Raw genomic sequence first — 14,422 nt, forward strand, 5'->3', positions numbered from 1 at the left:
ATACCTACCTTTAGTTTAATCAAATATTTCAGTTAAGTTATTTTTATTATTAAATAAACTTAAAGATTTATAATTTAAAATCGCTAATAAATAATGTTTTTTACTATAATATATCTTAATTTATTCAATCATTTATTCTAACATCAGAAATTATTAAAATAAAATATTTTTGAGGTCATCCGTATAATTATGACTGAAGTGAAACAGCCACGTCAAGAACTAGCTTTATCTCGTACTATCTCACAACTTAATCTGTCTTCTATCCTTTCCGCTATTTTGCCGGATGGTAAGACACTCATCACTGTATATGACGACGAAGACTTATAATGTTTGTTTATAATATTATGTAATTTAACTTTTATGTTGATTTTAATTATAAATACAGTTTCACAGAACGATGGTATGTATTATTTATATTCCCGATTTTTTTCCAGCGAATATTTTACTACTCATTCAGAAATCAGATAAACAAACAAAATTGACATATTTAAAAGCACAAATGGAGCAATACGGTAAAAACAATGGATAAATATAAAAACAATTTAGTAAATAAGAACCCCCGATTTTTTGCATTAATCAAAACTTTATCTTGCTTTATTCGAAAACTTAAAAAAATGAGTTAGTACAGTCTTCGCTGGATAAATCGAGTTGCAATCAATACTTACATTTGGAGAAAACACAGATAAATATAAACAATCTTCTGAACCAGTAACTTCAGTAGTACCTTGGACGCAGGAAGATCTATCGTAAGTACAATTTAAAGTATCACTCCAAACTGCTTTTGGAACTGGTGGCTAAAAATAGAAAAATAAATAATTAGTTTGTGTTAGTGTGGGAAGCAGAAAAATCAGCAGCCTGCGATACGCAGATGATACATTTATACTAGTAGCGAATGATGTTTTAATTATCTTGGTTGCCATATTACTGAACAACTAGATCCAAATCAAGAGATAAAACGTAGAATCGAGATAGCCAGCACGACATTTTTAAAAATAAAGTCATTCTTCTGTAATGATAACTTGCAACTTCAACTTCGAAAGCGCATGGTTAAATGCTACATTTGGTCAGTCCTCTTATACGATGTCGAAGCATGGACATTAAAAATATCCACCATTAATCGTCTGGAGGCCTTTGAAATGTGGCTGCACAGACGTATACTAAAAATTCTATGGACGGCTATGCTGACAAATGTGGCAGTCCGGCATGTCGGCAGAGACCGATATAATATTCTTCAACTTATTATGATGGGTAAAATCGAAGGACGCAGAGGAATTGGTAGAAAGCAGGCCTCTTGGTTGAAGAATATCAGGGAGTGGACAGGAATGAGGAAAGCTGAACAACTCTTTAGAATAACTCAAGACAGAGACAGTTTCGCCATGTTAATCGCCAACGTCAAGGGGACTTGATAGGGTACGTTAAGAAGAAGCGAATTAAGTCGAAATGATTACCATTACTGAACGGCAAAGCCGGATAAGCAAAGAATTCGGACTTCAGATCAACACCAGGAAAACAAAAATAATAAAATAAAGTGATAGACAGATTTCTATAGTTGGTCCCCCTGAGAACCAACAATGGCGATTGCTCCTCAGAAATCAATGAGTTGCATTTTTTTGTTTTTCTCCTATTCGTTAGGTCCATGATTGTTTTTAATATCCAATACCCCTTCCTGTCGTTTTTCATAAATGCAAATATCTTCTTCTTAAATCTTTGATGTTTTTATTTTTAAAGGAATTCATTTTTTTTTATTTCTCCATTTTTCCTTCCCTATTTTTCCATGTCGTATTGGGTTCACTATCGTTTTTATTTATTCTCAATCTTTTGAGTCTAAACTTCGGTACAATTGAATTGTATATAGATTGCTTCTTCAGGATAGGTTTTTATGGATTTTATATACGTGAAGTCAATTTGATTCCTGGCTTTTTTTTCTTCTCTATATTCAGGTGAGTTTTATGAATGTACCCTCTGGGTTGTTGTTCAAAAAAGATATTGGCTATTAAAAGGTTGTTCGCTAGAAAGTGAGATTGCCTTTCATCACTTGAGAAAGGCAATCAGCCGAAACAGCTGTAGTGATAATAATTTAAAATAAAAATTTGTGGAAGTTTTGAAAACAAAGTTTTCAGTGTTTTATTGTTACATAAAATGAATTTCCATCAAGTAACGGTCGAATCCATCAATTACTGAAATTAATTACTGTAGTAAATATTGTAGTAATATACTAGCGTTCTTTACTATGTGTTATTCTACAATTATTTATTTTCTACGCTTCTTTACTTCTTGCGTTACCCAAAAATTCTCTGCGTTATCTCAGGCTTTGCTTCACATCTAATTTTTAGCTTTATTCACTCCTTTATTACTTCGTTATTTAAGCTGTTGAAATGTTATCTTTCCTAAATGTGCTGTAGTGTTAGCTATTTATACATATATATTTTTCTTCTTCCCCCCAAGAGCTTTCATTTCTTTATTCCACATCCATGTCTGTTCTTTTTACTATGCGCTTCTCAAATAGATTAACAAATATTGTTTAATTTTAAATTCAAATTCATTCAATACAGAAAATGGGTAGACTTTTTTCAAAACCTGGTATACTAGTACTTTTCGTTGAAATGTCTTGCAGTATTATTGAACTCTTATTATTATCTTATAATCTTATTATTCATATTAATTTCGTAGTTGGTTTCCTTTAAATGTAAATATTAGTATCCTTTAGCAAGAAGTTTCTTGCAGTGTCATTGAACATTCATATTCATATCGTCGTTGGTTTCCTTTAAATATAAATATTAATAACGCTTAAGTAAATGGTCATCATATTCACACTCTGCTCCTAGATGAACCCTAAAGTAATTAGGCTTCAATTTGGAGTTTACCTTGCATATAAACTAATCGGTTATTAAGTTCAAATTTCTAGTTAGTTGAGATGGATTTTCTTGTACTGATGTCGATTCATTACCTTAAGGTTCATATGATTCCAAAACTTATACTTTAATTTATCGCTTTTATTCTCCAAATGGACCGACCTCTTTGCTATTTTCTTTTCATTTGCTTTCAGAATTTAAGACAACTAGTAGAAGTACTTCCTTCCTGGTTACAATATTCTCTTTTAAGTCAGTTAATCCGTTGTAAAATTATCCTTTACCTTATCCTTAAAAGGTGCAGTTGTGTCCAATACGATGCGATGTGTCTAAAAGGGCATGGCAAAAGTTATACATGTTTTAATATTTTGTGATAGGATTTTCTTTATCACCTAGGTTGATTTTCTGTTTTTTTTTTCTGCTCCCCTACAAAATTGAACAAAATTTTATCTAATTTAATTTAAATCCCTTAATTTCTTTTAGCACCTTATCTAGCTTAGTCCGAATACATACCATGCATATTCTAGGTTTTAAAACTCATTATCTTTTTCTATAAGCTAGGTTGTCTTCCATTGGTTTTAATGTCTGGTATTTTTTTTCTAGGATTTTTTGCAATAATTTTTTTCATATGACGCGCGGGAGGTACATCGCCATAATCTTCAATCCTGGTAGATCGAGTAAATTACTGCAGAGGCCTTCTATACTTACCTGGGTGGCTCCAGTTTTTGGGTGCTTGAGACTCGCCTTCATTCTTCTCTTTATGAAATAATATTTGCTGGCTAGGTATTCTACGCTTTAAGATATTGCTTGGTATTTATTAAACGAATAATTTATTAATATTAACAAATAAAATTTAGAAATGTAGTTCCTTTGAGTATCCCTTTATTCTATCTTAGCAGTATGATGATGAAGAAGCAGTTTTTTGGCTCTGACAGCTTTTATAAGTAAAATTATGGTGCATGTATCAAAAGTGATGACTAAGTTTACTAAGAGTGAGACTATCCTATTTATAACTACGTAAAGTTAAACCTGGAATCGAACCTTATTTCAAATCAGGAACAAGACTTAATAAACTCAGAACGGAATACACAAATCTTACTCATAAATATTTCTATCCGCAATGTGTATGATACTAATTTAACGGTTAAGTACTTATATGTAAAATTTAAAAAAAAATTAATATCTCGTTAATTAAATAACAATGATTATGTTGTTAATAACCTTAATGTCTTAGATTGGTCCTTACCTCAAATCGTTCAGGTGGTTCTGCAAAGGGTATTCCTTGAAATGCATAGCATATATTACCTCCATACGCAGTTGAATATGTGCGCCCTAAAATTCTTCCCTCTTCTGTGTCCACTTCAATACACTAAAATAATTTGTTAATTGAGTCGAAGTATATATACAAGTAGAGGCACAGGAATAGCAGGATTACTATTTGGAGTTATAGTCTAATCTTGCCATTGATTCAAACAAATAGGAAGGTTTGATTTTAGTAATATCAATAACATATCTAGTGGACATTTTATTTATAATTCTAAAATTAATGAAACAGAATTCACCGAGTACATAGTGAAAGACGAAAAATTTAATGCTGGCAGACAGAGTTAACAAACATAAATGTTCAGAATATTCTCGGAAATCTAATAAAATGTATATTAAAAGTTTTTTGAGAGGCAATTTACCAGTTCCAAAAATGTCGCAAAGAAAGTCGTCATGTTAAAAGAAACCAAATTTCGGGTAAAAGAACCGATAATTAGAAGCACCCTTTTGTCTTTAGGATAAATAATTGAGCCAAAATGATGAGCCGAATAATGACCAAGGGCATAAAGGTAAGCTACAATATAATAGTTACTAATCATGGATTTAGATTCCAAGATTCGACAACAACGAAAGATTTTAGGGTTTAGGACTTAGAAAAACCGTAAAGCACTCCCTGAAGTTAAATATGGAATGTTTTCCCCCATGGAGGAGTAAGAAAGAAAGACAGAAGAAAAACTGGGGGAGACGCTTAGCGTGACATGTCGGTAATGGTGGTTGATATTGGTATGACCCAAAAGAGGAACTTAAGAAGAAATGAAATTAGTTAAATGAAGAAATTATAAAGACAAAGATAATAATGATAATAATTTAAAATATTAATACTTACAATTATCGTTTGAAATAAAATATTCAGACCTAATCCTAAGTAATATATTCTATTGTTTGAGAGCATATTTTTTTATAAATTTTTATCGCAACCGGAATGAATAAACTAAGTAAGGTATTTTTTAATTTAAACGTCCTGTTTGATGGTGCGGTAGTATAAATAGGCTTGTATATTTATTTTAGTATTAAGTAAGTATCCTGTATTAGAAAACAAAAATAAGATTTTATTTTATTATTTAAGATTATATGATTCAAATGCCGAGATTTAAAAAGCAAATGATTTAAGTCAATAACAAACAACTAACAAAAGAGATCAACTAGATAAAAAAAATAGATATCAAAACCTATCTATAATCTAATAGGCTATTCAATAAATGTTGCGTTTCGATGAAAAAAATACAATTTTATAGTTTGAAATACACTTTATTATTCAGTATAGTCTCCCAGAATATCAATACACTTTCAATTTATGAATTCCATCCCTTAAGCCGCGTTTACACGATGACAATTGGCGAGACAATTGTCATTCTGCAATTGTCATCACGTACTTGCGGATTGTCGGAGGCCAGTCCAATTGAACGAGAAGATGTTTATACGGGGCCAACTAGTTATTGCCATGGCAGTAGACAGCTAAAAGATGGCCGACTGCTCGTCATCTGTTGTGTCCGGAGAGGGAACTGGCAAAAAACAAGACAGCACTACTGGCCTACACCGTTTACACGGCGCCAATTGTCGCGAAAATTGAGATTTCTAGTGGTGGGGGCCTCACTGGGCGCAGCTCATTGTCCTCGGTCTACTCCCGGAGACAACTGAATTTTGGGCCAATTGTGAGGGCAGTTGGCAAGGCAATTGGCCTGAAGTGTTTTGACTTCTTCTTCTTCAGTGCCTTATCCGGTCCGGATATTGGCGATCATCAAGGCTATCATGGTTTTGTTGACTGCTCTGCGAAACAGCTCCGCTGAGGTCATCCCAAACCATTGTCGGAGATTTTTCAACCACGAGATACGACGGCGTCCCGGTCCTCTTCTGCCAAATACTTTACCCTGCATACTTAGTGTTTTGACGAAGACAATAATTTCATGCCAGTCAGTTGTCTTCTGACAATTGTCTCGCCAATTGTCATCGTGTAATCGAACGCTTCCATAGCTGTTCTAATCTTATCATTTGACGAAAAATAATAATAATAATAATTAAATTTACTATTAAGTGATTTACTTATATTTTATTATTAATTTGAATATTTAGTTTGACTTTGACGGATCGGTTACAAGTAATTACTTTGTTGATACGTTAATAGGTGGCGCTAGAAATAAAAATAATAATATATTGAATAACTAGTGATTTTGCCCTTCACCAATTGCCATCTAGAGTCACTCCCCTCAATTTTTTCCTCCTATATAAGGCTAGGACGTAAACAATCAACATTATTAATAGGTATATAGTATATATATATATATATATATATATATATATATATATATATATATATATATAAATACTATATCTTATGAATTCCATCCCTTAGGTGAGAATCTGGAAGTACTGCAAAATACGCTTCCATAGCTGTTATAATAGAGAAATTATTTGTTTATTATTTGGAAGAAGCAAATCGTTGCTCCAACAAACGAGAACACCAGAATTACAGACAGAAATGAAATAATACAACTCGTGACTAAATTCTACAGCGAACTATACAAAGCCCCTAACACACTTAAAGAAGTAATCAGTAACCAAGAAGATGTATCAAAAGTCCTTCCGGAAGAAGTAGAATCAACAATTACAAAAATGAAAAGCGGTAAAGCAGCTGGAATAGATTGTAAAACAGTGGAACTGCTTAAATACGCTGGCAATGATACCAGGAAAATCTTAGCAGGCATATTTACGGAATGCCTAAGATCGAGATGCATACCAGAGTACTGGAATACAGCAAACATAATTCTCATTTATACGAAAGGTAGCAAAGAGGATATCAAAAACTACAGACCTATAAGTCTACTACCAATCGTATACAAGATACTCACAAAGATCATCAACAACAGATTAACAAACGCATTAGATGCTGCACAGCCAAGAGAACAAGCTGGCTTCAGAAGTGGATTCAGTACCATAGATCATACTCATACACTTCGAGAACTAATGAGTTGAGCTAAAGAATATAAAATACCGCTAGCATTAACCTTCATAGATTTCGAGAAGGCTTTCGATTTTATATATCCCAACGCAGTAATAGAAGCTTTGGGCAACCAAAGCATTGACAAACCGTATATAAAAACTTTAGCAAATATATACAGACAAGCATAAGCTAAGATAAAAATTTATGAAAACACTCCAGAATTTCCCACTACCAGAGGCTTCCGACAAGGAGACGCAATATCACCAAAGCTCTTCTGGCAAAGCTCTTCTTCCAAACTGGCAGAACAAAGGAATATCCATTGATGGAAAATACCTCAGCCATCTAAGATTTGCAGTCGACATCGTTCTGGTTGGTAATAATCCTGCAGAACTACAAAAACTTATAAGCGACCTAAATCCAGCTAGCAATGAAGTTGGCCTAAAAATGAACTTAACAAAAACAAAAACCATGTACAACGAGTTAGTGAAAGTCCAAGATGTAATAATAAACAACATTGCACTTGAGACAGTAGATTAGTATGTATACTTGGGACAATTAATACATAAATCTGGCTCCTTACTCCCAGAAATCAACAGAAGAATGAAACTAGCTTGGACATACTTTGGTAGAAATTTAGTTATATTTAAATCGAAGATGCCAATCCACTTAAAGAACAAATCATTCGATCAGTGTATACTACCAATCATGACATACGGCTGCGAAACTTGGACACTAAAGAAACAGTTAATATCAAAACTCAAAGTAACTCAAATTTCAATGTAGCGATGCATACTAGGTATAACAAAGAGAGATCGAAAAATAATAGAATGGATTAGACGGAAAACCAATAGCCCAGTCTGGTTAAAAAAAGGTCGAAAAATGTTTCGCAGATATCTGAAAGTTTTAAGACATAGGTGGGGGTTACTAGATGACGAATAGATGAAAAGGTACTCGTATTTTTACCTTGCGTTTTTTTTAAACAATAATTTATGCTCACAATTTGATTTTTTGTCTATACGTTTTTTCCCTTATATTTTAAATAAACAATATTTATATTATTTTTTTATATCAAGAATATCTTTATTTTCCCGTTTTTTCAATTAAAATTGATAAATAATTTACAGAGATATTTGCAAAAAAGCAGTTTTTTTGCACTAATTTATAAATTTTATTAATTTTTTTATTAACTTTTAAATTTGTGCGAAATTTCCCGCGATCAGTCAAATAGTTTAAAATTTATTTAATTTATTTATCCCTGAGGCTAATTATTTAAACTATTGAACTTGCCGTATGAATGATGCGATGACACGTTTAGCAAATTTCATAGGATTCTTTAAGACTTAAACCATCTCGGAAGTTAAATGCATATTGCGTTTTCATCGAAATTATTTACAAAATAAACGTTTGAAAAGGGTGTATGTTTTTTACTTATAAACAATTGTAATACCTTTTATATTTTTCAAGCTACAGACTTGTACACGTACAAACATTGGATAGCTGGTAAAGAAACTCACATTAAAAAAAACCTATGACCAACAGGAACGAAGTTAGCGACTACTTTTTAAAACATCGTATCTCTATTGTTTATAAACATTAAGAAGTAAAATTTGCACAAATTTTGAATAAAAATCTAAACTTTATATTGAAACTTATAGCTATAAAATTTATCCAATTTTTCGAAACTTACAGCCCTTCGAAACGAAGGTACTTTCGGAAGATCGACATAGAAAAGTAAAGAGCATAACTGTTTCAGCTCCGTTTTTTTTTCGACATCGGAACTTCAAATTGAAACACGTAGGAAAAATTTACATTATCTGGGCTTCCATTGCAGCTGGAAGCCTCTTTTTTATTCTAGGGTAGCTCGTCGAAATATGAATAACTACATAGTTTTCACTGGCCGGAAAATATGGGAAACCTCTTTTCACCCCTCCTCGGAAATCTTGGAAAATCCCGGAAAATCAACGTATATTTTTTTTTCATTTTATATCAATGATATAATAATACTTATATATTTTATAAATTAAATTTCAGGTAATTTTTTACACATTTTATTATTATATTCCTTATATTCATTATAATTGTTTGTATTTTTATAATTAACAATATTGATTTTTATTCTATTTTTCTTACAAATATGACATACAATATATTATTCTAATCTGCGTTACTGTTTTGATAAAATAAGTCGATTTTTTCATCACCTGTCTTATTAAATTTTGCAATGTTTATTGAACTTTACTTTTTTTATGTTCTTTACATACATTGGTTTAAAAGTTAAAAATTGGTCCATTCATTCGACTTCACTGTCAGCTCTGAACCTTTTTGTTGCAGGTTGTTTGTCTTCATTTATTAAATTAGTCTCTAAATATACATATTCAAAATCACTGTCGTCGTCAAACGTAACTGTACCGAGGTTGCAGCATATTTTCTCCTCTACTTCTTTCTCAGTACAATTTATGCACAAGTTCGTACAATTCAAACCACGTTTTCTGCACCCACATCTAGTAGTTTTGCAACCTGTGGCGCATTTGCATGTAATGTGCTTTAATGTCTCTTCGGGAATTAAATTATCTAGAGTATAAATTAAAGACACAAGCATCTAACTTATTACCTAACCACATTTGTAGTTGATAGTAAACCCGAAGAACACGCTGTTTGGCTGCACCTTTAGTTGGTGGCAGAGTTTCTAGTTTAAAAGATATTTACCGATATTTCTGCTAAATTGTAAGTATCTTAAATCATTTAAAGAAAGTGTATCGTTGTGTTTTTTTATAATTATTTATTATAATTAATTATTAATTCGATAGTTTTAAATATTACGTACAATTTTCAATCAAAAAGTAATTAAATACGTTTAGTTGAAACTTTTTTGTTCAAAATACACAAAATATTTTATTCAAAGAAGTATCAGTATATTGCTTTCTAAAGCCACTACACTGAGACTGACGAAATTTTGGAGCGTGGAGCTGAAACAGTTTCCCCTCCACTTCCCTATGTCGATTTTTCGAAAGTAACTTCGTTTCGAAAGGCTGTAAGTTTCGAAAAATTTGATGAATTTTATAGATATGTTTCAATATAAAGTTTAGATTTTCATTCAAAATTTGTACAAATTTTACTTCTTAATGTTTATAAACAATGGAGATATGATTTTTAAAAAAATAGTCGCTAACTTTATTCCTATTGGTCATAGAAGGTTTTTTTTAATGTGAGTTTTTTTACCAGCTATCCAATGGTTGCACGTATAAGTCTGTAGCTTGAAAAATATAAAAGTTATTACAATTATTTATAAGTAAAAAACATACCCCTTTTTCAAACGTTTATTTTGTAAATAATTTCGATGAAAACGCCATATGCATTTAACTTCTGAGATAGTTTAAGTCTTAAAGAATCCTACGAAATTTTCTAAATCTGTCTAGCATCATTCATAGGGCAAGTTTTATTTTATTTTATTTTTTTTATTATTTTAATTTGTTAATAAAAAAATTAATAAAATTTATGAATTAGTGCAAAAAAAACTGCTTTTTTGCAAATCTCTCTGTAAATTATAACACGCATGACCAAAAACGCTATTATCGTTGCATTTGCAAAATATGTTGATTTTACCGTTGCATGTGCGGTATTTGCCTAGTAAACAAATAATATTTATACCTTTGTCTACTACTATCACATGAATAATTCTATAACCAAATTTTTGTAAGATTTAAATAATATTTACCATAGACGTTGATAAGAGGAGAAAATGTTTACTAATAATTTTATTACGGCAAGAATTATTTTGATATAAAAAAACTTGCTTTTTTTGAGAGTTTACTGGAATTATGTGCACTAATTAAAAAAAAATGAAGATAGTTGATTTAATAAACCTTAGTGTCACATAAATAAAATATTGTTCTGAAGCTATTTCTTTGTGGCATCTTATGCAATTTACTATTTTAATGGGAAATAAGCCACAATTTATGTTGAAAATTAAATTTATTGACTGATTAAAATGGTAGTTGCATCCATGCAGTCTAACATCTGGGAAAACAGTTTTGGGAGCTTGAATAACAACATCTTCAAAATCTAGCGTCCCTGTTGTTGGTTTTCACCTGCCTAGTTTTTTTGTCAGTATTGTAAACAGCCTTCTATACGTTTTCATTTTTTTTTGTTTGGTAGAAGCGCATACAACACAGAAACAAGTCTTGTTTCGTCGTCAGTGCTGCCCATATCAACATGCATGGTATATATTTGTGTAAACTGTTTGGAGGAGCTCTTAAATGTGCCGTCGACAAAAAAATCTGTTTTTGTTGCTAACGTTTTCTTTGCTTTCGAAGTCAAAAAACATAAAATTCTTGCTCCTTCTTCAGTGTCGTCAAAACACAAAAACTCTGACCATCGTCTAATATTGTCAACATTTCCAGTGGGATATCTAGTTCAATAGACGACGCTGGTTCTGGTCCGACACCAGTTTGTAAATGTCTTGAACGACAAAATGTAGACTTACGTGAGGCATACAAAGGAACTTTACTCACAAAATCGAGTCCTTTTGTAAATAGTTTTTCAAACTCTTTCCTGTAAATATCCGAGGTTAGAGTGTCTTCTTCTCGAGCTCTCTTTTTTGAAATGTACGTAGCCTTTTTTACTTCTAAGAGAGCTACATCGGGGACACAGGTGTGTTGGTTGACTTCGAGTAATTCCGTCAGTTTTGTCTTCATCCTCCCTTTACAGTTGTGGTAACGTTCTTTTACACATACCCAAGTTACAACATCTTCCTATATTTTCGATACTGATATCCAGCGTGAAGAGCAGAAGGTTTTCCCTTGGTGGTTTTAATCACTTCAAAATTTTCCATTATTAAAAGTTCTTACGTTCTGGACTAAACAATCTCTCAAACTAACAATATACAAATATTATGCATTTGTTTTTATATTTAGTATTCGGTAATTCTCCCCCCAACCTTTATAATGAGGCAAATACAAACTTTCCAAAAATCCGTAATGAGGGGATTATTGTGGTTTAGTTATTACTGTTTTCATTACCTATTTTTCGAATTATAGATAAGCGGATTAAAATATTTCAATAGGGTCGACCGGGCTTGCTAATGACTTGGGTGGTTACTAATTTACGACCTTCTTAGATTTCTAGCTACTACTACTATCGGTTTACAGCGTTTTCCGACGCCTTCCGCCTCCTAACCGCCATTCTTCTCTATTTAACCATAGGTCTGGAGGGATTTCTCTTTCCTCTAGTTCTTTTTCAATTCCCTCTCTCCAGCTTCATCTCGGCCTTCCTCTTTTTCTTCTTCTTTGTGGTGTCCACGTCAAAATCTGTTTCGGAATCCTGTCATCTGGCATTATCTGTACATGGCCGTACCATATTACCTGTTTTGTTTTTATGTCATCAACTATTGTATGCTTGACTCCTATCATTTCTCGTATTCTCTCATTTAGTATCCCATCTCTTCTTGATTTGCCTGCTGCTCTTCTCCACAAGTTCATTTCTGTTGCTACTAACAGTTTTTCTGTTCTTTGTTTCATTGGCCAAACTTCACTGCCATATATGATTACTCTTTTAAGTATGGTGTTGTATATGAGTTGTTTGTTCGCTTTAGATATTTTTTGGTCCTGCAGAATGCCGTTCATCATGGATATGACTTTTCTACCCTATATGTTTCTGTCTTTTATAGCAGCATCGAGTGTTCCATCTTGAGTTATCTTCATACCCAGGTACTTGTATTCATCATAGTGTCTAATTTCTACCCCATCGTCTAATATAATGGACTGCTTTGTCCCTCCAATACACATGGTTTCAGTTTTTTTATTGTTGACTTCGAGACCCCATTTGTTATATTCTTCTATTAGCTTCCGAATCATGTAACTCAAGTCGTCATGATCCTGAGCAATCAGTATTTGGTCATCAGTGAAACATAAGGTGTACAGTGTAGTTTCGTCATTGAGAGGGATTCCCATGCCATTGCATTTTCTTTTCCACAGCTTGAGTGCTTGTTCCAGATAAATTTTGAAAAGGGTAGGAGAAATACAGCAACCCTGCTTTAGTCCTTTCGTAACCTTAAATCCCTCAGATATCCTTGATCCAGTTTTAATTTTTGCAGTCGTTCCATTATACAGACTTTGGACTGCTTTGATAAGACCATGCTTAATGTTGGTTTGCTGTAGGGTTGACCAAAGTTTATTTATTTCTGTAGCCTTCTAAGGAACTGATATTTAGCCTTGACCTTAGTTCTACTGAAGACAATCTATAAGCACAAATTCGGAGAAACTTATTTTGAATTTTTTCAAGGGTGTGAATATTATGGTTAAAATAGTATGGTGACCATACTATAAAAGCATTAGACAAGATGCTACGGACGAAAGTAAGATATTAAATTCTATATGTGGGTACTGAAAGATCTCGTGATGTGGGGGATAAATGACAAGGAACTGTCAAATAACACTGCCAAATCTTTTTATTTCAGTCACTCTTGATAGAAGGCTTTTATTAATGTGATAGTCAAACACAACATTATTTTTAGATTTGCTAAAGGATATAACAAAACACTTATCTTTATTTAACTAGAGACCATTGGAAAGATACCAATTACATAAGGTCTTACTGGATCCTTAGACAATCACATAGATTTGAAACTTTAAAATATAACTTAAGGTCATCAGCAAATAGCAAAAACTGACAAACCTTTATTAACTCAGAAATATCATTAATAAACAAATTAAAGAGAAGAGGACCCACATGTGAACCTTGTGGGACTCCTAAACTGACAAAGATAGGAATTGAAAGTGAACCCTTTATAAAAACTGAACTCTTTCATTAAGATAACTACTTAACCATGAAAGAAACCACTCAGGAAAGCCAATACATCTTAATTTAAAGATGAGTAGAGAATGGATTACTGTGTCAAATGCCTCCGAGAAATCAGTATAGATGGAGTCCACTTGGTACCCATCCTCGAAAGCCCTGATAATGTAATCATGATACAAAACAAGATTTGTAGATGTAGATTTACCCTGCCTAAATCCATGTTGCTCATTAATCAAAAGATCCCTACAATGCCAAGTAAGATATTTGTTTAGAATTAGTTCAAAAAGTTTAGGGATGGCAGATAACATAACAACAGGCCTATAATTTTTTATATTGTCTCTGTCACCGTTTTTAAATACGGTGACGATTAACACAATTGTGTTAATCGTCACACCAGCATCAACAGAGACTTTGTTCCACTTCATCGACAATTATTTTCCTGAATTAACTTTCTTTCTGTTAACTACACATCCAGTTTTACTTACTTCTACATTTCTTTCTATTTTCCCATAGCTTA

At 32.4% G+C, this 14,422-nt stretch overlaps 1 protein-coding gene across 1 annotated transcript in view; it reads right to left on the bottom strand.

Moving 5' to 3' along the window:
* The window catches only part of LOC140449120 (venom carboxylesterase-6-like), a 35,422-nt gene extending 23,618 nt beyond the window's left edge, over positions 1 to 11,804 (bottom strand). The window contains exons 1-3 of the mRNA XM_072542265.1: positions 11,622 to 11,804; positions 4,096 to 4,218; positions 666 to 794 (exon numbers count right to left, since the gene is read on the bottom strand). Coding sequence (XP_072398366.1) covers positions 666 to 794; positions 4,096 to 4,218; positions 11,622 to 11,804 — 435 coding nt within the window. The remainder of the gene's footprint in view (positions 1 to 665; positions 795 to 4,095; positions 4,219 to 11,621) is intronic.
* Between the last annotated feature and the right edge of the window lie 2,618 nt (positions 11,805 to 14,422).

The sequence above is a fragment of the Diabrotica undecimpunctata genome, chromosome 8 (assembly GCF_040954645.1).
Source record: "Diabrotica undecimpunctata isolate CICGRU chromosome 8, icDiaUnde3, whole genome shotgun sequence".
NCBI lineage: Eukaryota > Metazoa > Arthropoda > Insecta > Coleoptera > Chrysomelidae > Diabrotica > Diabrotica undecimpunctata.